General features: G+C 37.7%; 1 protein-coding gene across 1 annotated transcript; it reads left to right on the top strand.

The window, feature by feature from the left end:
* The first annotated feature begins 223 nt into the window (after nt 1-223).
* Nucleotides 224-2,008, top strand: LOC133039266 (uncharacterized). Its single transcript, XM_061118116.1, has 4 exons — nt 224-492; nt 591-1,412; nt 1,561-1,648; nt 1,736-2,008. The coding sequence occupies exons 1-4, from the start codon at nt 224-226 to the stop codon at nt 2,006-2,008; spliced, it is 1,452 nt and encodes a 483-aa protein (XP_060974099.1).
* The last annotated feature ends 19,515 nt before the right edge of the window (nt 2,009-21,523 follow it).

Below are 21,523 nucleotides of genomic sequence, written 5' to 3'. Positions count from 1 at the left end.
GTTGTTGTTGACCTTCTTAATTCCAGGTCCATCATCTCCTGGGAAAGACATAGATGTATTCATGAGACCGTTAATTGATGAACTAAAACAGTTGTGGGAGACGGGTGTTGAAACCCGAGATGCCTACAACGGAACTGTGTTTTCAATGCGTGCGACAGTGTTGTGGACAATCAATGATTTTCCTGCTTAGGCTCTAATGTCTGGTTGGAGCACAAAAGGGTATATGGCGTGTCCCACTTGCAATGAACATACTCCTTCCATTGGCCTAAATAGTAAGATTGGATATGTTGGCCACAGACGTTTTCTCGAAATGAGTGATCCGAGAAGGAGAAGCAAAAAGTACAATGGTAAGCCTGAGAAGAGAGCACCACCTCCTATATTGATGGGGGATGATATTTTATCTCAATTAGACCGAATTCCATTGACTTTGCCTGGAAAACACAAACAGTTCGGGGGTGTGAAACGGAAGCGTTCTCGTGAAGAGCTCAATTGGTCTAAAAAAGTATTTTTTTTGAGCTTGAGTACTGGAAGTCAAAGTCCTTACGACATAATCTTGATGTAATGCACATTGAGAAAAATGTGTGTGACAGCTTTGTAGGTACTCTTCTAAGTATCGACGGGAAGTTAAAGGATATCGACAAGGCGAGAATGGATTTGCAAGATTTGCAAATACGAAGAGAGTTGTTGTTGTATGAAGACCGGAATGGGAAGTGGAAAACGCCTCCAGCTAGTTACACACTTAGTGTTCAAGAACGGATTGAATTTGCAGACTTCATAAAGTCTGTACGATTTCCGGACGGTTTTCCAGCAAACTTAGACAAAAATGTAAATTTGGATACGGGCAAGATTTCCGGGCTCAAATCACATGATTGTCATGTGTTGTTACAACGTTTACTACCGGCAGGTATCCGTAAGTTCTTGAAAAAAGAAATCCGGGACACAATCATTGAGCTGTGTGTGTATTTCAAACAATTATGCTCAAGAACACTTAATGTTTCGGATTTAGAAAAAATGCAAACAAATATTCTAACTATTTTGTGCAAGTTAGAAACAATTTTTCCACCGGCTTTCTTCGACATAATGGTTCACGTAGTTATGCATCTCCCTAAAGAAGCTATACTAGGTGGACCAGTGCAGTACAGGTGGATGTATCCCATTGAGCGGTCAATGTCTGTGTACAAGCAATATGTCAGGAATCGTGCCCGTCCGGAAGGCTCTATTGCTGAATCTTTTGTGGTTAATGAGGCAGTAACCTTTTGCTCAATGTACTTTCGAGAAGTGGAAACTCGATTCAACTGTCCTGACCGGAACAATGACATTGTCCAAAACATGCCAACTCGACAATTTTCTGTATTCAAGCATGTTGGCCGACCCCCTCGGTATGAGGACAGTCGACACCTTACCCATGCAAAGTAAGCGTAAGGCGGAGTGGTACATTTTGAACAATTGCACAGAGGTTGAGCCGTATATCAAGTAAGTATAAATTCCATAAACACAAACACACAATAGTCGACTTCATCTAAAAAATTCTTAACTTACTAAGTGCATTATATTATATAGTGAGCACAAGGAGTTGCTTCAAGCAAGGAGTGTAGGCAATATTGAAAAAGTGCAAGAGACTGAGTTCCCTGAATGGTTCAAAACTCGAGTAAGCCTTGTTGCCTCTCAATACTGTTAATCTTGTTCTCAATAACTGTTCAACATTTCTTAATTTAATATTTTTCCTGATATGTAGATTAATGAACTACGGTTGAGCAACCAGGGTGCAGTGTCAGATGAGTTGTATGCTATCTCTAACCAAGCGAATGCAGCAATTTATTTTTATCCAGGGTGCATAGTGATCGGTATTAAATTTTTGGTCAAGGAAAGGGATGATAACCGCAAAACACAAAATAGCGGTGTTATGGTCCCCGGTGAAGATGGAGAAAATTTTTACGGCACACTTGAAAAAATTATGGAGTTCACTTATTTAAAAGACTGCAGTGTTCTCTTATTTTTGTGTAAGTGATTTGACACTAACGAGAGTAGAATGGATAGTGACGGTGTTATTACTAGCATTTGCGTCAACCGACAGTGGTACCAAAATGAACCGTTCATACTTGCATCTCAAGCAAAATTGATCTATTACATTCCTGATTTGAAGAACGGTAAAGACTGGCTGATTGTAAATGAGTACATACCGCGAAATGTTTGGGACTTCCCGGACACGGATGGGGAGACACCCTTTGTACAGGAAAACAATTCAGCTGAAATCGAGTTCGTTGTTCAACTTCCACAGTTGGATGATGTTGACTATGTTCGCCATGATGTCGACCCAACTAAAGTTGCAAACATCCATCGTGTGAATTCACAGCCTCAACAATTAGATGATTTCATTGTCGATGATGACAACGAAGGTCTAAATATCGAAGAAGACAACTCCTTAGAATTAGAGAGTGACAGTGATGATAATGCTGTATATGTAACTGATGATGAGGATGATGAATTGTAATTGAAATAGTGTTTTAAATAAAATAAAAATTACAACCCTTCTTCTTTAATATGTTTGCAATATGTTAGTTTATTTTAAATAAACAATATGTGTTGGATATATAGTATGTCTACACCAGGTGGCAGCAGTTCGAAAAAGAAAGGGGTCAGAGGTAAATACAAAGGGAAGAATGTTGAGGAGGAGCTCTCCAAAACACAATCTCTCAAGTTACAGATTGAGCTGCACGCAGAGACTGGCACCCCCGTCGGCAAAAACGGAAAAAAGTTCAACAATATGGCTAAATGGATGACTCGGATGTCTATCCCCATTAATAAATTCAAATGGGAAGATGTTAGTAGAGCTGACATCAATGCACTCTGGGATAAACTTGAGGTATGTCTTAATAATTTTTTTAATTCATAAATTATTATACTCTTATTAAATTGTAATTAATGTATTAATGTGTAACTTTTTGCAGACCAAGTTTGTCCTCCCACGAGATAACCCTACATTCGTAGACTACGGTGAGTAAGAGATGTTAAAGGGTTTACGTGACTGGAGGGCAGACTGCAAGAAAAAGTGGATACAAAACATTGAGGAGCTTGGACAGGAGAGGGCCGACATGTCACCTCCTGAGGGAGTAACTCAAGAGGTGTGGAGTGACTGCATCGCTTATTGGAGCACAGACAAACAGAAGGTACATTTTTTAAAATTTCTAATTTTAGTAATTTTTAATTTATATAGTTAATAATAAATAATTAATTGTTAGAAAAATTATTAATTTCAAAGTAGAGAGCAAAATAAAAAATAAAGAAAGTCGGGGTAAGATGAAATTTCTAGGAGGCTGGGGCTCCAAGCCTATTGTTTCACATGTTGTCGAGGGGGTAAGTTTATATTTAACTATCATTCATTTAAATTTTTCTAGTAAAATAACAATACTAATATATTTTCTCTTGAAAATAGGCTAACCCCGACACAGGGGAACTGCCAACTGCGGTGGAAACTTTTCAAAAGTTTCACCATAAAGGCAACAATTGGCGCAACGAGTTCGCGCAACAAGCTTACGTAAGTTTACATTTTAATTCAATTTTTATTTATTTCTTTCAATTTATTTTGTATTAAAATTAACCATTTAACTTATTTGTTTGTTTTAGGAGCAAATGGTTGAAATAGCGGCAACTCAACCAGCGCCCACTGAAGATGAGCCCGATGAGCCTGCTATCGATCCTACACAGTACCCCCGAGACTTACCTGTTATGATGCAAGTACTCGGGGAACGATCTCGACATCTTAGAGGCTTTAGCCATCTCCCCAGACTGAAGGGAGTTGGGGCCAAAAGAGCACCTGCCACATCCTTCAGCCCCACCGACTGTTACAATGGAACAGTACGAGGCTTTACAGAAAAAAGCGGAGGAAGCGCAGACAACTCAACATACGAGGCAGCAGTATGAGACACAAGAACTCTACCTTAGACGATTCCAAGATCAGTTTGAGTATCTTTCTCGAGCTGTGCCGAGTTTCAACTTGCCTCCCATGGATCTTCCACCATTGCCCACTCCTAGTGCTGGATCGTCGGCTGCTCCTGGTGCTGGATCGTCATCGCAGCCTCCCGAGACTCAGAGAAACAACGATGACGACATTACCCTCCTATAGAACTTTACTTTTTTTATTATCCGATTCGAACATTTAACATTTTGTTTATATACTGACTTTAGTAGAACATAATATAATTAATGTTGGTTTATCTTTTAATGTAAATTATGTTGGTTTTTTTTTTGTTATATAATATTATAATTATTTTAAAAAAATTAATTAATTATATTTAATTAATTAATATTATAATTAATTAATTTTTTTTTAAAAAAAATTAATACTTTTGCCGGCGCATTCCTGTGCCGTTAAAAAGTGGTCAAAACTATTGGCGCCAACTGTCAGATTGGCGCCAATAGTTTTGCCGGCGTATGTGTTACGCCGGCAAAACTATTGGCGCCAATCTGACAGTTGGCGCCAATAGTTTTACCAGCGCACTATTGCGCCGGCAAAAGCTTACCAAAGCAGGTTCATAGCGGATAAGGGCATTTTTTGACACCGCCGCTTCTTTTTCACCGGCGTAATTTCTCGCCCGTAAAAGGAAGTTTTACCGGCGCATTTACTCTACGCGCTGGTAAAAAGTCTTTTACCGACCAACCTTCCCGGATAAGCTTTGCTGGCACATTTAGTGTACTTTTGCCGGCGCAAAAATGCGTCGACAAAAGATGGTTTTCTTGTAGTGGATCCTTCACAGTCTTCCAATCTATGATTGAGGTAACACTTGCTGTGTGTGGGCACTACTCTATCACTAGAGGGTTCGAAATTATGAAGAAGAAAAGAGAGAGAGAGAGAGAGAGAGAGAGAGAGAGAGAGAGAGAGAGAGAGAGAGAGAGAGAGAGAGAGAGAGAGAGAGAGAGAGAGAGAGAGAGAGAGAGAGAGAGAGAGAGAGAGAGAGTTGACTATAGAGAGAAAGTGGAAGACTCAGTTTTCTGAAAGGCAGTTTTCTGAATTGCTTAAAGTTGTTATTATTTTTTGACTGAGGCATCACTTTCTATTTATAGGCAACTATTAGGTTTAGGTTAGTAATTACTTGGCATTAAAATAATGAAAATATTAATTGAAAAAACCCAATCAAGTGGCCGGCCATAGGTGTTATTGGGCCTCACTTGGATTTTGCAGTTTTCACAATTTTTATTTCTATTTTCTCAAAAACGCCAATTTTCCAATTCTAACCATTTAAATGCCAAAAATAATTATTTAATAACTAAAATAGATTATTAAATAATATTACCATTTAATATAATTATTAATTAGACATATAGCGTCTCTTAATTAATAAATAAACCTAGAATCTCTTTGCTTACAATTTCACCCCTACTCAGTGAAAATTAACAAATTAGACATAGTCTAACTTTAGAATTATAATTGATTAATCATAAATCAATTATTGAGTCTTACAAGCAGTATGGTCTCAACTAGAATGGGGACCATGGATCTATAATGCTGAGATTCCAATAAGCGAATCGAATTTACTAAGTAAATTCCCTAACTTATTAATTCCTTGTTGAATCCACTCTTAGAACTTGGAATTGCACTCTCAGACTTATATAGAGCATTCTATATGTTTCACGATATAGATATGCTATCTCATTTAACCATTTTTATAATCTTAATGTGATCAAAGATTCTCTATATAGAAGATTTACATCGAGATGGGATAAATTTACCGTTTTCATCCCTCAATGTATTTGGCCCCTTAAAACACTTAGCTACCTGTAAATGATGTTTTAGTGATCTAAGAAATAGTCACTGAAACAAGAGCTCATCCATTTACTTCTATTTAGCTAAGCTCGAAGGGAATCATCACTTGACTTCTATACACCAGTAGAAGCTATAGATTCCATATTTATGTTCAGCACTCCCACTCAATCATACTATCATGTTCCCAAAATATACGTATCACCCTGACCCAAAAGTAGGCTTAACTAATAAATCAAAGAACATGAATAACACTCCTGAGTTGAGCCTAAGCATATCAGGATTTAGATTCTTTTAATCTAAGATCAACTAGTGATATTGACTTGGAAAGATACAACGGTAAGTTTATAATATCTTAACTAAGTTCAATATCGGTCCAGTCCAATGTATACTCCATACATTCGAAACTAGTATACTTTACCAATGTCCTGGAAAGAACATAACACTTACTCCAAGTGTAAGTACACATCATCGCTGATTATCACATCAGTGTAAATCCAAAACACTGATGAAACGGGGACTTAGTCTTTTGAATCATATAACCACAATCACATTCCGCTGTGTTGACAATATTGTAATTGTGAGTAAATATATGTTCTGGACTTAACTGATTTTGTGCATATATTAAACATATTAAACCATAAGCATGAAAAATTCATGCAAACATAAATCACTTCAAATTTCTTAGATTGACATGGGTTTTATTTAGGGCACAAAACCCAACACCATCCCCCATGACACCAACTGGTTGTTTGATCTGAAGTCAAGCCTCAAGCAAAACAGGTTGGAGTACTTCTACTTCTCTAAGATTGAGAAGTCGTGGTTGACGGGCACCATGGATGTAAAGACCGCTTAGCTTAATTTGGAAATTAGCAGTTAATCATGATTAATTATGAAATTATTTATAGCTATTTAAATAATTATTTATACTGTTATTATTGAATTCAGAGATGTATTTTTATGTCATGTAGTAGTTTTCATAAATTTGCATTCCGGTGCCCGGTATTTTGGACATTGGGAATGTCGGGAATGGCCGGGAATTTAGAATTTCCCAAAAATACCCCTTTAGTGTTATTTATGTTATTTTAATGAGGAGGGGCAAAATGGTCTTTTTGCCCCAATGATAATTTGTCCTTTAGTGGACTTAGTAAATGAATTTTATGTGTTTGTTTTAATTATTTGTTGGCTGAAAAGAGTAGTTATAATCCTTTATTTTATTTCATTTTACTTTTCAAAATTTCAAAGTTAGAGAAAATAGAAAAATTTGGAAAACTCTCTCTCTCTCTCTTTTCCTCTCTTTTTCGGCCTCTTGGTGCAGCAAAGGAATTGGATTTTTTCTTGTGATTTCATCCTCTTTTGTGTTCAATCTAAGCTAGGTTAGCTCCTCATCTCTTCTTCTTAAAAATTTGTTGAATTTTGATGAATTTTGTGTGTTGCATGCTTGATATTTTGGATGTTGTTGCTGCTGTATTTTGTTGATATTTTCAGAGATGTAAGCATGATAATTTGAAGTTATTTAAGCTGTTAGTAATGCATGATATTTTCTTTGTTTCAAGCATGGAATTTTTAGCTCAAAAATATAATTTTTCAAAGAAATGTCTTGAATCTGTAGTATACTTGCTGTTGATGTTTGCTTCTATTTTCAGAGGTTATTTTATGCTTGATTAAGTAGATTTAAGCTAGTTCAGTTGCATGTTATCTAGGTTTAACCAAGTTTGAGTTTAGAACTCAAAGCTTGAGCTTTAATGGTGATTTTTGTTTATGTGCTTTCTGGGTGAATCTAATGCTTTAGAAATGTTATTTGGGTTATATGGAGTAGGTCTGGAAGGTTTGAGATGATTTGGGTTGGATTTGGTTGAGTAGTGAATTTTTGAAAAATTCCTGCGAGGAACCAGAATTCCGGTTGTGCAACCGGAATTCCGGATGAGGGTCCAGGAATTCTCAGAACCGGAATTCCGGTTGCACAACCAGTCTACCGGTTGGGGAAAATTCAGGAACCCTAGTTTTCCTCGATTTTGTGTTTTTGGGGGTATTGCCACGCTTTTTATCGATAGGGAAACTTTTAGTTCCTAGTTTAAGTCACCGGGAAGTGATTTAGCGTATCACTTATAGTGTTGTGATTTTTATGGTTTAGGAGCCTGTAATCCGTCGCGCAGATAGTTCCAGTCAGGTTGACCGGCACACCTGAATTCGGAATCCAGGTAAGATTAGTATAACAGTATGCATATGTAGATTACATGTTTAGCGTGCATGTAGGAAGCCTGTTAGATTACATTAGTTATGTATGTTGGCTTCGAACCATCCAACTGTGTCACGTCGGTACAGGCTAGAGTATGACTAGCAGCCGGAGTATGACCGGTTTGACCGATCAGGCAGGTTGATGGTTCCGTACTATTTGACGTATCACGTCGGTACAGGCTGGAGTATGACAAGCAGCCAGAGTATGACCGGTTCGACCGATCAGGCTGATATTGTAACACGTCGGTACAGGCTGGAGTATGACCAGCAGCTGGAGTATGACCGGTTCGACCGATCAGGCTGTTACTTGTCAATAGTACTGTCCCTATGAACGTTCAGAACTCAGTACCGTGTTGGACACGGCGGTTAGGGGGACTCAGTATCGTGTTGGACACGACAGTTTGGGTTATGATCAGGGGTATGGGCGTCTGATCATGACCGGGATTTATGTATGAGTATTATTATGCTTTTCTTACTGAGTCTGTCGACTCACATTGTTACGTTTATGTGTAGGTAAAGGCAAGGCCAGAGCTGATGGACCGTGAGCAAGCCGGTGAAGATCGTACATGTCGGGGCGGTTAGGCCTGGAGCGTACGATCCTCGGGACAGCAAGGCTATTTTTGTAACTAGTCGCTAGGCGACAATTATTTTGTATAAACAGTTAACTTTTGTAAATGGTTTTGTAATCGGGATCCCGAGTCTTTTGTAATAATATTTTACAAGTTTAATTAAAAAGAAAAAATTTTAATTAATCACGTTTTCCATAAACCTCGTTGATCAGCAACGAGCTGCACAACATGTTTAAAAATCACGTAATACGCCTATGTTAGTTAGGGTGTTACAATTTGGTATCAGAGCCGCCAGGTTGTCTTCCGAAGATCGTCACGACATGTACAATCATCATCAGCAGTTAGCTCGTTCCACGGTTCAGTAAGCCTTTATTGCTTTAGTAGTTTATTTATTTATTTATGAATAAGAAAAGCCTGATAGGAAGCATGTTAGTAGCCTGATAGTAGAATAGGCGCATGTTTCGTTTTTAATTTCCAAATTAAGCGGCATTAGTAAGCTCTCCTTGAATACGACCTGATATGCCAACTCTTGGTTTCGCAGGCGGTTCTGACTAGATGGACCCCAGGCGGACTACCAGGAGCCAGGGCAATTCAGTGGGGTCGAATCAAGGACAGGGAGCTCGCCCCCCGGCAGCCTGTGGGGCCGAGGTAGAGGTCCCCGGGGCAGGGCTCGTGGTCGGGGTGATGAGAACCCGCCACAGGCTACCCAGGCTCCCCCAGCCGATCAGGGAGCCCAGAATTGGGAGGTTAGGTTTGCGGAAATGCAAGCCAGAATAGAAGAGCAAGACCTCGAGATTCAGAGGTTGAGACAGCAGGGTGCTCCTGCAGTTCCGGTGCCAATAGTTCCAGTGGCACCTGCCCCTGCTGCTCAGGCCGAATTAGTTGTGGCGGCCAATAGATTGGAACCTTTGTATGAACGGTTCCGGAAGCAAGCACCTCCGGTTTTCTTGGGAGGTCCAGACGTGATGAAGGCCGAGCAGTGGCTGACGGTGATCACCAAAATCCTGAACTTCATGGGTGTCACCGGTAATGATAGAGTGGTGTGTGCCACTTTCCAGTTCCAGGAGGATGCTCTGGTCTGGTGGGACATGGTGTCTCAGATTCATGATGTCACCACCATGACCTGGGAAAGGTTTCAGGAACTCTTCAACGCCAAATACTACAATGAGGCGGTCAGAAGCGCCAAGAGGAAAGAGTTCGCTCACCTGACCCAGCGTGAGAATATGAGCGTGATCGAGTATACTACTCAGTTCGACCGGTTGGCGAGGTTAGCCTCGGGAATTGTGCTAACCGATTTCAGCAAGAAAGAGAAGTACCTAGATGGGTTGAATGCGAAGATCAAACACGATTTGATGATCACCACTGACGACAAGACCACCTATGCTGAGATGGTGGAGAAGGCACTGCGAGTTGAGGGCGCAGTTGGGTGTATGTCGGAGTCATCTAGTACTCCGGCGAGTGGCGGGGCTCCTACCCCTCCTGCATCAGGCTTTAGCAGGGGGAGTAGTGGTTCGACCATGGATCAGAGGAAGAGAGCATCCACTGCATCCGGTGGCTCGAATCAGAACAAGAGGTTCTGGGGGAACCAGAATAGAGGTAGTCGTTCCAGTGGTACTGAGACCCGATTCTCCTATCCCGAGTGCCCTAGCTGTAAAAGGCACCATCGGGGTGAGTGCAAAGGTCAGGGATGCTTTCACTGTGGCATGCCCGGACACTTCAAGAGGGGCTGTCCCCAGCTCCGCTCAGAGGCATCGAGAGCTCCGGCGATACCCACTCCAGCCAGGGTGTTCGCCATCACTCCGGCTGATGCAGATGCCAGCCCATCAGTTGTGACAGGTCAGCTTTCTGTTAATAACTCGCTTTACTCAGTACTGTTTGATTCTGGGACTACACATTCCTATGTGGCAGCCAGAGTCTTTAGTAAACTGGATAGACCGTACGATAGATATGAATCAGGGTTTGGAACCCTATTACCTGGCGGAGAGTTGGTTATCTCCAACAGGTGGATTAGGTCTATGCCGATCAGGATAGATGGTAGAGAGTTAAGTGCTGACTTGATAGAGATGAGTCTAGTAGAGTTTGATATTATTTTAGGAATGGATTTCCTAACTAAATATTCAACGAGTATTGATTGCAAAAGGAAGATGGTGATCTTCCAACCGGAAAATGAAGAACTATTTGTGTTTGTTGGTTCAGTTCAGGGATCTCGTATGAAGAACTATTATTGCATGGTGGATGCTTAGGGTTTTTGGCCGTGGTGGTGGACACCACTCGGCCAGATACCATTCGGCCAAAGGACATCAAGGTGGTTCGGGAATTTTTAGATGTTTTTCCTGAAGAACTTCCAGGGTTACCACCTCAGCGGGAGATTGACTTCGTGACAGACTTGGCACCAGGGGTGGAACCTATTTCCAAAGCCCCATATAGGATGGCTCCAGCTGAACTCAAGGAGTTAAAGATTCAGCTCCAAGGGTTGCTTGACATAGGGTTTATTCGGCCCAGTGTGTCACCCTGGGGAGCCCCGGTTTTATTCGTCAAGAAGAAAGATGGATCTATGAGGATGTGCATCGACTACAGAGAATTGAACAAGCTGACGGTGAAGAATAAATATCCATTACCTAGGATCGATGATTTGTTCGATCAGCTCCAGGGGAAGACGGTCTTTTCTAAGATTGATCTCCATTCGGGTTATCATTAGTTGAGAATCCGAGAGGAGGACATTACGAAGACGGCTTTCCGCACTAGGTATGGACATTACGAATTCCTGGTTATGTCGTTCGGACTAACCAATGCTCCTGCAGCATTCATGGACTTGATGAATAGAGTATTCAAGGATTTCCTCGATATCTGTGTGATTGTGTTTATCGACGACATCCTCGTGTACTCTCAATCGGAAGAGGAGCATGAATTACATCTTCAGATGGTACTGCAGCGGCTTCGGGAACATTAAGGATAAAGTCGACCCGTACAAATAGCCAAGGACTCCAGCCGTGTGAGGTTTTTCCTTTTTCTCTTTTTTTATTTATTTCAGTTCGGCCCACATGCCTTTTTTCAGTACAATCTGGCCGACCAAGCGACCTTTAAACTTGGTAATACTTTATTTTGTTTTTAAGACAACTAGCTGACCAGGCAGTCTTTAATCCCAGATTTATCGTGCTTTGTTATCTTTTGAAATGAATATTTGTGCAATCTATTGTATTTTTTTGAGCTTGTTATTTACTAATGCTTTGTACAGGAATAGCTGCCCCCAAGTGACCGAGCAAACTTATGACTCTTGGTCACTTTTATTGCACAAGTTTCATTTTTGTCTGTTCGGCTATTGGATTCGAGCAGACCCTTTGTACACATTTTAACGGTAAATTCATAACTTGCTATAGTAAGAAAAACAATTGACACAATTAGAATGATAATTAATATCTTTATTCATTTATTGGTCAGAATGATTTTGTTACCGTAGTAACTTACATTTATTGAATTATAAAAGCTATTGCATGATCTAACTGATGTTTAGCTAATTAAAACATAAAATAATTATTTTTTCTAGACTATACTTTAGAGAAGGTCATATGACCTGAGTGCGAGTTGTTTTATTCAAACCTTTGAGCGAGGCCTGCTCAGAAGGCCATCTACTTAAAAGTGGATGTTCGAGCATCGTTTACTTTTAAGGGGGTCATCAAACCATGTACACTTACTCGTAGTATTTTCTCAAATGTTCCCAATTCCAATACCTTGGTGCTAGAACAAGTTCCATGTTTTCATTATACTGACCAAGTTTACATGCTCCAGAATCCACGACTTCAATTACTTGATATGCTCCTCCCCAGTTAGGTCTGAGCATGCTAGTTGCGTTGTCTTTTGTGTTTAAGAAAACTCTTCTAAGGACCATATCTCCCATAAAGAATTTCCTTGACCTCACTTTCTTGTTGAAGTATCGAGCCACCTTTTGTTGATGAGCTACTAGCTTTAGGTCTACTGAGGCTCTTTTTTCTTCAATTTCATCAAGTAATTCTGCAAGGAGGGTGTGATTAGCTTCTTAATTATAGGTCAGTCTCATGTGGGATGGAGGTTCTAACTCTACGGGCAGCATCACTTCATAACCATAAGCCACCGCGAATGGTGTTTTCCCACTTGTTGCTCTTTTCATTGTTTGGTACGACCACAATACCTTAAGTAGTTCCTCCAACCAATTCCCTTTAGCCTCTTTAAGCCATTTTTTCATGGTGTCTTTGAGTGTCTTGCTAACTGCTTTGACATGCCCATTTGTTTGAGGGTGTGCCACTGCGAAGAAACTTTTTATGAAATTCAACAATTTCTTAGATGCTATAATTGCCAAGGGCTCGACTTCTGTCCATTTCATGAAGTAATGCACCGCGACTACTGCATATTGTACTCCGCCCTTGCCTTTGGGCAACTATCCGATCAGGTCTATTTCCCTTATGACAAAGGGCCATGGACTTTGCATCTATATTAGCTCGTTGGGGGGTGCACGGAGGATCTTTGAAAATCTCTGGCATTTATCACATTTCTTTACATAGGCCTTTGAATCTTCCATCATGTTCGGCAAGAAATATCCTTGCCTTAGTATTTTCTTTGATAACTTTATCCTGCCGCATGATTACCATAGAAATCCTTCATGTACTTTGGACAAGATCCGTGCAACCTCTTCTTTTGTTACACACCTAAGCAATGGCATGGAGAAGCCTCTCCTATACATCACACCTTTAACTATGATATACCGGGTAGCTTTTCTCACGATTTTCTGAGCTTTGTTCATACTGTTTGGGAGTTCTCCAATGTTGAGATAAGCTATTATGGGTGTCATCCAATTTGGTGTTGTATTTATCATTTCGACTTCTTTCGCATAGTTGATGATGGGCTCCTGAAGGAATTGGATTAGGACTAAGTTGGCTTTATCCGTCACTGTGCTGCTCGCAAGCTGTGCAAAGGCATCAACAATTGTATTTTCTTCCCTTGGAATCTCTTTGAGGGTGTAACCCTTAAATTGTGTGAGCAGATCTTGGATCTTGCTTAGATAGGCCATCATCTTTTCTCCACAGGCTGTGTACTCTCCTGAAACCTAGTTTCCTAACAGCTGTGAATCACTACAGACCTCAATGTCTTTGGCGTGTACCTCTCGAACAAGTTTTAGCCCAACTATGAGTGCTTCATACTATGCTTCGTTATTGGAGGCTTTGAACTTATTTTTATTGCTCCATGTAAGGGTTTCCCCTAGGTGTGATAAGGGCAATTCCTACACCAGAAATCTAGTCCGCAACTGATCCATCCACATGTAATTTCCTGGTAGGTCTGTCTTTGTTCTTTTCTAGTAAAGATTCTTGTACTAGCTCCGGGTTATCCTTTGTATTGCTCTCTTCTTTGCCTGTACATTCTACCATAAAATCCTCTAAGGTCTGTCCTTTAACTGCTGTATGGGGTTGGAAGATTATTTCATACTGTCCCAACTCTATTGCCCACTTGAGTAATCTTCCGAAGGCATCAAGCTTTTGCAACACTTGGCGTAAAGGTTGGTCGACATATACCCGAATAGGATGAGCTTGGAAATAGGGCCTTAACTTCCTTGTGGGTAAGATTAGACAGTAAGTGAGTTTTTCAATTAGGGGTACCGACCTTCTGTTGGAAATATTTTACCAGGATCTAGATTTACTACCATGTATGTTTCATTAACATCCTAATATGAATTCTAAAACAATGAAATAAACACATAAGAGTTTAAGAAGACCTTACATTGGGTGCAGCGGAATATAATGACTCCTTCCGTTCAGATCTCTAGCCCTTGATTCCTTTCTGTAGCAAAGCATCACCAAGATCTGAACCTGGATCTCTTTCTCTCCTTCCTTTGATGCTAATTCTCCTTCTTGTTGTTTGGATTCTTCACAGTCTTACACACTATGATTCAGATACCACTTGATGTGTGTGGGCACTACTCTATCACAAAGGGATTTCGAAATTGAAGAGAATAAGAAGAAGAGAATAGGGGCGGCTATGGCTTTTCTCTGAAAGGAACAATATGCAAGTCATAGTTTCCTGAAGCCAACACTTTCTATTTATAGAATGCCATCTAGGTTTACGTTAGAATTGTATGGCATTAAAATAATGGAAAAATAAATGGTAAACCCTTTGCATAATGGCTGGCCATATAAGGGAAATGGGTCTCACTTTGCAACTTTGCTATTTTGTTATTTTTCAATCCCATTTTCTCAAAAATGCCAATTTTCCAATTTTATTTAAATGCCAATTCTAATTATTTAATAACTAAAAATTAATTATTAAATAATATTGCCATTTAATATATTTATTAATTAGACATATAAAGTCTCTTAATTAATAAATAAATCTAGAATCTCTCTTCTTTACGATTTCGCCCTTGCTTAGTGAAAATTCATAAAGTAGACATAATCTAACTTTAGAATTATAATCGATTAATTAAAATCAATTAAGTGAGTCTTACAAGCAGTATGGTCTCAACTAGTATAGGGACCATGGGCCTATATAACCGAGCTTCCAATAAGTCGAACTGAATTTGCCAAGTAAATTCCCAAACTTATTAATTCCTTATTGAATCCACACTTAGAACTTGGAATTGCACTCTCAGTCATATAGAACGCTCTATATGTTCCACGATATAGATACGCTATTAGTTATCCATTGTTATAATCCTAATTTGATCAATGACCCTCTAATAGATGATCTACATTGAATAGGAACTAAATTACCGTTACACCTTCAATGTATTTTATCCTTTAAACACTTAGCTCCGTATAAATGATATTTTAGCGAAGTGAAATTAGATCTCAACCATTTATCTCTGTTTAGCCAAGCATGAAGGATATCATCGTTTCACTTCTAAATTCCTATTGAAGTTATAGACTCCATAATTATGTTAGCGCTCCCACTAAATTATACTATCATGTTCCCAAAATGTACGTATCACCCTGACCCAAAAGTAGGCTTAACTAACAAATCAAAGAACATGTATAATACTCTTGAGATCGAACCTAACCATATCAGGATTAAGATCATTTGATCTAGGATCAACAGGTGATATTGAAATGAATAGATATTACGGTAAATTTTAACAAATCTAATCAAAGTTCAATATCGGTCCCTTCCAATGTATACTCCATACATCCGATACTAGTAAACTTTGCCAATGCCCTGGAAAGGACATAACACTTATCCAAGGTGTAAGAATACCTATCGCTGATTATCATGTCAGTCTAAATCCAGTGAACTGACAAATCAGGGAATAAACTTTCGAACATATAATTAGGATTATATTCCACTATGCTGACAACACTATAATCATTAAAAAATTCATATGTTCTGGACTTAAATAGAATTCATACATTATATGTATATAATCATGAAATAAATCATGTGAACCATGCAACATAAAATCTTATTTCTGATCTTTATTAATAAGTAAATCTGATTATATTGAAATGAGTTTTATTAAGGGCATAAAACCCAACAAACTCCCACTTGCACTAATATAAAACAAAATGTGCATTTCAAATAATCTCAACACCTTGATATAAAAATCAAGTGTAGTAGTAGTATACTCCTCGTAATAGGATCTGATAGGTTGAATTAACCACAACCTTTTCTCCACCATTACTCTTCCTTAATCATAAAATCCTTGATAATGTGAAATTCCTCTCTATATGTCTACTATGTTGGGATACTAGATTCTATACTTTTGGCAACTACTTTTTGGTTAATCAGGATATAACACTAGTAGTTAAGACAAGTTGGAACGGTGCCACAAATGTACAGAACTTTCCTTAGACTGAATAAGTACCTTTCCAGCAACTTTAACATTCAATCTCTCTCTGGTAGACTAAGAGACTTCAGATAGGTTTCTACACTTCTCCAAAATCACTACTCCACCCCCAGAGTAATCACCATCTTATGAGCAGACTTTCTAGTACTAAGGCAAGTCTCGAAATCTGATGTGGTGTAGTCTAAGAGTTTTAAACTCACCCTTATCGACTAACATATAGTTCCTCTTCTTAATCTTAAGATTTTCTTGATTGTCTTCCAATGTTCCTCTCCTGGATTAATCTGATACCTACTCATTACTCCCACTCAACAGCAGGTGTCTGGTCTAAGGCATACTAAAGCATGTCTTAGACCTCTCACTGTTGATTGAAGGAATTCTTCCATGGCTTTATCTTTTCTAGAATAGTTGAGACTTTTCCTTAGATAAATAAAATCTATGTTTAGAAGTCAAGAAGCTTCTATAGATTTCCATTAGAAAAGAAAATGCTTCAGCATCTTACTAAAGTAAGTTGCTTGCACTAGAGTAAGTAATTAACCAAGTATACCATAAGCCATAGGTTTAGATAAACTCAAACCTATAATACTAGGAACAGGAAGTTTTGTTAAGTTCATTGAATAGACTTATTAACAGAAATTTCCTTTTATGTCCTTGTAATAGAAAACTTTAGGTTACTCCATGTGAATGGATCAAACCATAGTTCTCTTGGCTTTTCTTCTTAGTTTCTTATCTTGACAATCCATTACTTGTTTAAACTCACAATGGATTTTAATCACTAGTGTCTTCCAAGTCATAAGAGGGTGAGTTCCTAGAAACCCTCCTACTACAACAAGGTACCGTGAATTGTGTCTAAGAAAACTAAATGGTATTGACCTCTTCGGTTGTGTCAAGACAGCAGAGGCGGTGGGATCATCATATGTAGAATAAGATGATAGAACACTTTTGGAATCAAAAAAAAAATATCTCCTTTATTTGCTACTTTATTTTCAGACTTAGTCATTTTCTTAGAAAATTAGTATTTGTTTAAACGAACACTTTCTTATCTATTGACTATGGGATGTTCCACCCCTAATCACTTAGAATAACTAACAAACATGCGAACCATGGTTAATAGTTCTAGCTTTTCTTAAGATTTCGATTAGGTCATCCATGAATCTAGTAATGATTTACACTAAGTACACAACTATTCCATCATTCTAAAATTTTCCTTTCACTAGTAACTAATCATCAATATGAAAATTGAATTTCAGGGGAGGTAAGTTTGGATATAATTCAAAAATCAATATAATGATCTTTGAACTGCATATCTACTAACTATATCTCCACCCCTATCAGTTCGCAAGATCTTTAACCACTTACCTTAATGGTTTTCACCATTGCTAGAAATTCATGAAATTTTTCAAACATTTCAAATTTCTTTTGCATATGGTAAAATCTAGAGTGATCGTTTTAAGAATATAACGATAAACTCATATCCACCCCTGAATGTACATCCATCTGCGAATGAGATGAACTTACTTTTAGTGGATATAGGCATATTAACTCTTTGCAGAGATTGATCTTGTCAAAACCACTATGAACAAGATACAAATGCCATAGATTTATTAAATATGGTTGTGTCTTTTGATGTCTTAGGTTTAGTTACATCAAAGAGTTCTTAGAATAGTGCAAGTGGATCCTGGTCACAGAATACTAAACTCATATTCCATACAGTTTGAATCCATTGATAGAAAAATGGTTATTAAACACTTGTGAAAGTGAAACTGTATTATATTAAAAAAAAATATTTGGAATCTAAAATTGAAAGTCAAAGACTTAAATTTATAGCAAATATAATGAGTAATTCTTTCTTGGACCACCACTGCTAATTTAACTCTAAGTCTGATTTGCTCATACAAGCAGGAGATTTTTAAGATTGAGGATTTATATCATTTTGGGATAGAATTTCGGAAATATAATCATATGCGTCATTTAATTTCTTAAGAGAAAATATAGAATGACATGAAATGATTTATAGACCATTCATCAAATGATATGTTATTGAGCTAATTCGAAATGAATACGCTAAGAGGAATTAGGATAATTTTTTATTTAAATAAGAATCCAACGATGCTCCGATTAGCGAGAGTCAAAGTAATCTTATTTATAAAATCTTCTTGTTTCATATTGTAAATACTAGTCTAAGGTGTCATCAATTGATGAACAGCTAGATGTTGCATTTACAATATTTATCTTTCAAGATCTAACACTATTATGTTTGTCTAATGGTGACAATCCATTAGTGATTTATCCCATTAGAACAACAAACCAAGTTAGACCAACTGATTCGAAATTAAAATACAATTTAATAACAGAAAATAAAATGGTTCAATATAAATTCATACACAATTCAGAAATTATTAAACATATAGCAAGTAGGAATGACAAGTGAAAATACTAAAACACACAATCCTAAATAATTTCCAAGGTCTTCAACAAACTAATATTAGTGTCCCGTTTAGGCGAGAGTCAGTGATACCATCCATTGAATAGAGTTGTCAGCTCATCTAAAATGATAAACATTCTAGCAACCTTTTATTCGATCAAGATTGGAATCCACCGTTGTCTCGTTTAGGCGAGAGTCAAGGCTATTCTATCTTATGAGCTTCCACCATTGTTTCATACTCTTGCAAGTCTTACAAGAATACTTATCCTTAAAACACTTAGCTCCGTATAAATGATATTTCAGCGAAGTGAAATGAGCTCTCAACCATTTATCTCTGTTTAGCCAAGCTTGAAGGATATCATCGTTTCACTTCTAAATTCCTATAGAAGTTATAGACTCCATATCTATGTTAGCGCTCCCACTAAATTATACTATCATGTTCCCAAAATGTACGTATCACCCTGACCCAAAAGTAGGCTTAACTAACAAATCAAAGAACATGTATAATACTCTTGAGATCGAACCTAACCATATCAGGATTAAGATCATTTGATCTAGGATCAACAGGTGAAATTGAATTGAATAGATATTACGGTAAAGTTTAACAAATCTAATCAAAGTTCAATATCGGTCCCTTCTGATGTATACTCCATACATCCGATACTGGTAAACTTTGCCAATGCCTTGGAAAGGACATAACACTTATCCAAGGTGTAAGAATACCTATCGCTGATTATCATGTCAGTATAAATCCAGTGAACTGACAAATCAGGGAATAGACTTTCGAACATATAATTAAGATTATATTCCATTGTGCTGACAACACTATAATCATTAACAAATTCATATGTTCTGGACTTAAATAGAATTCCTACATTATATGTATATAATTATGAAATAAATCATGTGAACCATGCAACATAAAATGTTATTTCTGATCTTTATTAATAAGTAAATCTGATTATATTCAAATGAGTTTTATTTAGGGCATAAAATCCAACACCTTCTGCTTCAACCAGTCGTTTTCTTATATAATAGACTGGATGTTGGACATTATTTTCTTCTCTTATAAGCATAGCTGTTATAGCGCATTCGGTGACGACCAAATATATTCCTAATTCTTCTCCATCCAAGGGTTTTGAGAGTACAGGAGGCTTTGCGAGTTGTCCTTTTAGTTCTTGGAAAGCATTCTCTCATCCTTCTGTCCATTCAAACTTTTTATTACCTTGGAGGATGTTAAAGAAGGGAACACACTTGTCTGTCGATTTTGAAACAAATCTGCTGAGTCCGGCTGGCCGACCAGTTAAGCTTTGAACTTCTTTCGTTTTTGTTGGCGACTTCATATCTAGGAGGGCTTGTATTTTTTCTAGATTGACTTCTATTCCTCTAGCATTAACAATTAATCCAAGAAACTTACCCGAGCTGACCTTGAAGGAAAACTTTAAGGGATTGAGATTCATGTTGTACTTTCTGAGAATTTTGAAGCATTCATCCAGATTCTCTATATGCCCCCAACCTTTTTGGATTTGACGAGCATGTCATCCACATATACTTTCATATTTTGTCCAATTTGGTTTTTAAAAAATTTTGTTGACTAACCTCTGATAGGTGGCTCTAGCATTCTTTAGACTGAACGACACTACTTTATAACAGTATAGACCCAAATTTATTTGTAAACTTGTATGTTCTTGGTCAGGTGGATGCATTATGATTTGGTTATACCTCAAATAGGCATCCATAAAGCTTAAGATTTCATGTCCAACTATTGCATCCACAAGCTGATCAATTCTTGGAAGTGGGAAACAGTCCTTGGGACATGCCTTTTTGAGGTCGGTGAATCGATACATACTCGCCATTTTTTATTTGGCTTGGCCATTAGTACTGGGTTAGCCACCCAAGTGTTGGAATATATTTTACAAGGATCTAGATTTACTAACAAGTATGTTTTTAACAACCTAAATATGAATTTCTAAAACAATGAAAATAAACACATAAAAGGTATGAGAAACCTTACATTGGTTGCAGCGGAATTAAATGACTCCTTCTGCTCAGATCTCTAACCCTTGTATCCTTTCTGTCGCAGAGTATCACAAAGATCTGAGCCCGATACTCCTTCAGTTGTTTGGATTCTTCACAGTCTTACACACTATGATTGAGGACTCACTTGCTATGGGTGGGCATGTACTCAATCACTAATGACTGAATTTTATTTTTGTGAAGAACACTATAGAATTCGAAAATAAGAGAAGAAAAGAAGAAGAAGAAGTCTCATAAACCTAGCTTTAGAGAGAAAGAAAGCTAGGTTTATTGCCTTTGAAGCATTAGTAGGATAATGAGACTTTCTTTTTTTTTTTTTTAATAAAATACTTCTGTTAGGGTTAGGGTTGATTTATTTGGAATAAAAAATGACAAAAAAATGGACCAAAAACAACACCTAAGGGTCGGCCATTAGTAGGCCCAAACTAGTTAGATTTTTGCCATTTTTATCAAACATTTATCTATTTTTTATAAATACCACTTTTTGCAATTTCAACCCTATAAATGCCAAAACTATTTATTTGATAATTAAAATAATTATCAAATAAAATTGTCACTTATAATATTTATTAATTGGACTCCACAAAGTCTCTTAATGAATAAATTAACCCTAAAATCCTATTTCTTCACAATCAAGCCATAATATAGTGAAAATTCATAAACTAGACATAGTCTAATTTTAGAATTATAATAGA

The sequence above is a fragment of the Cannabis sativa genome, chromosome 6 (assembly GCF_029168945.1).
Source record: "Cannabis sativa cultivar Pink pepper isolate KNU-18-1 chromosome 6, ASM2916894v1, whole genome shotgun sequence".
NCBI classification, from domain to species: Eukaryota; Viridiplantae; Streptophyta; class Magnoliopsida; order Rosales; family Cannabaceae; genus Cannabis; species Cannabis sativa.
This window is presented reverse-complemented; position numbering and strand designations above follow the sequence as displayed.

Excerpts from the sequence above, each read along its gene's own strand:
- LOC133039266 (XM_061118116.1), top strand. The coding sequence starts at position 224 with ATGGCGTGTCCCACTTGCAATGAACATACTCCTTCCATTGGCCTAAAT. Across the intron at positions 493-590 it reads TCTCGTGAAGAGCTCAATTG|CTTTGTAGGTACTCTTCTAA; the intron begins GTCTAAAAAAGT and ends TGTGTGTGACAG. Across the intron at positions 1,649-1,735 it reads CTGAATGGTTCAAAACTCGA|ATTAATGAACTACGGTTGAG; the intron begins GTAAGCCTTGTT and ends CCTGATATGTAG.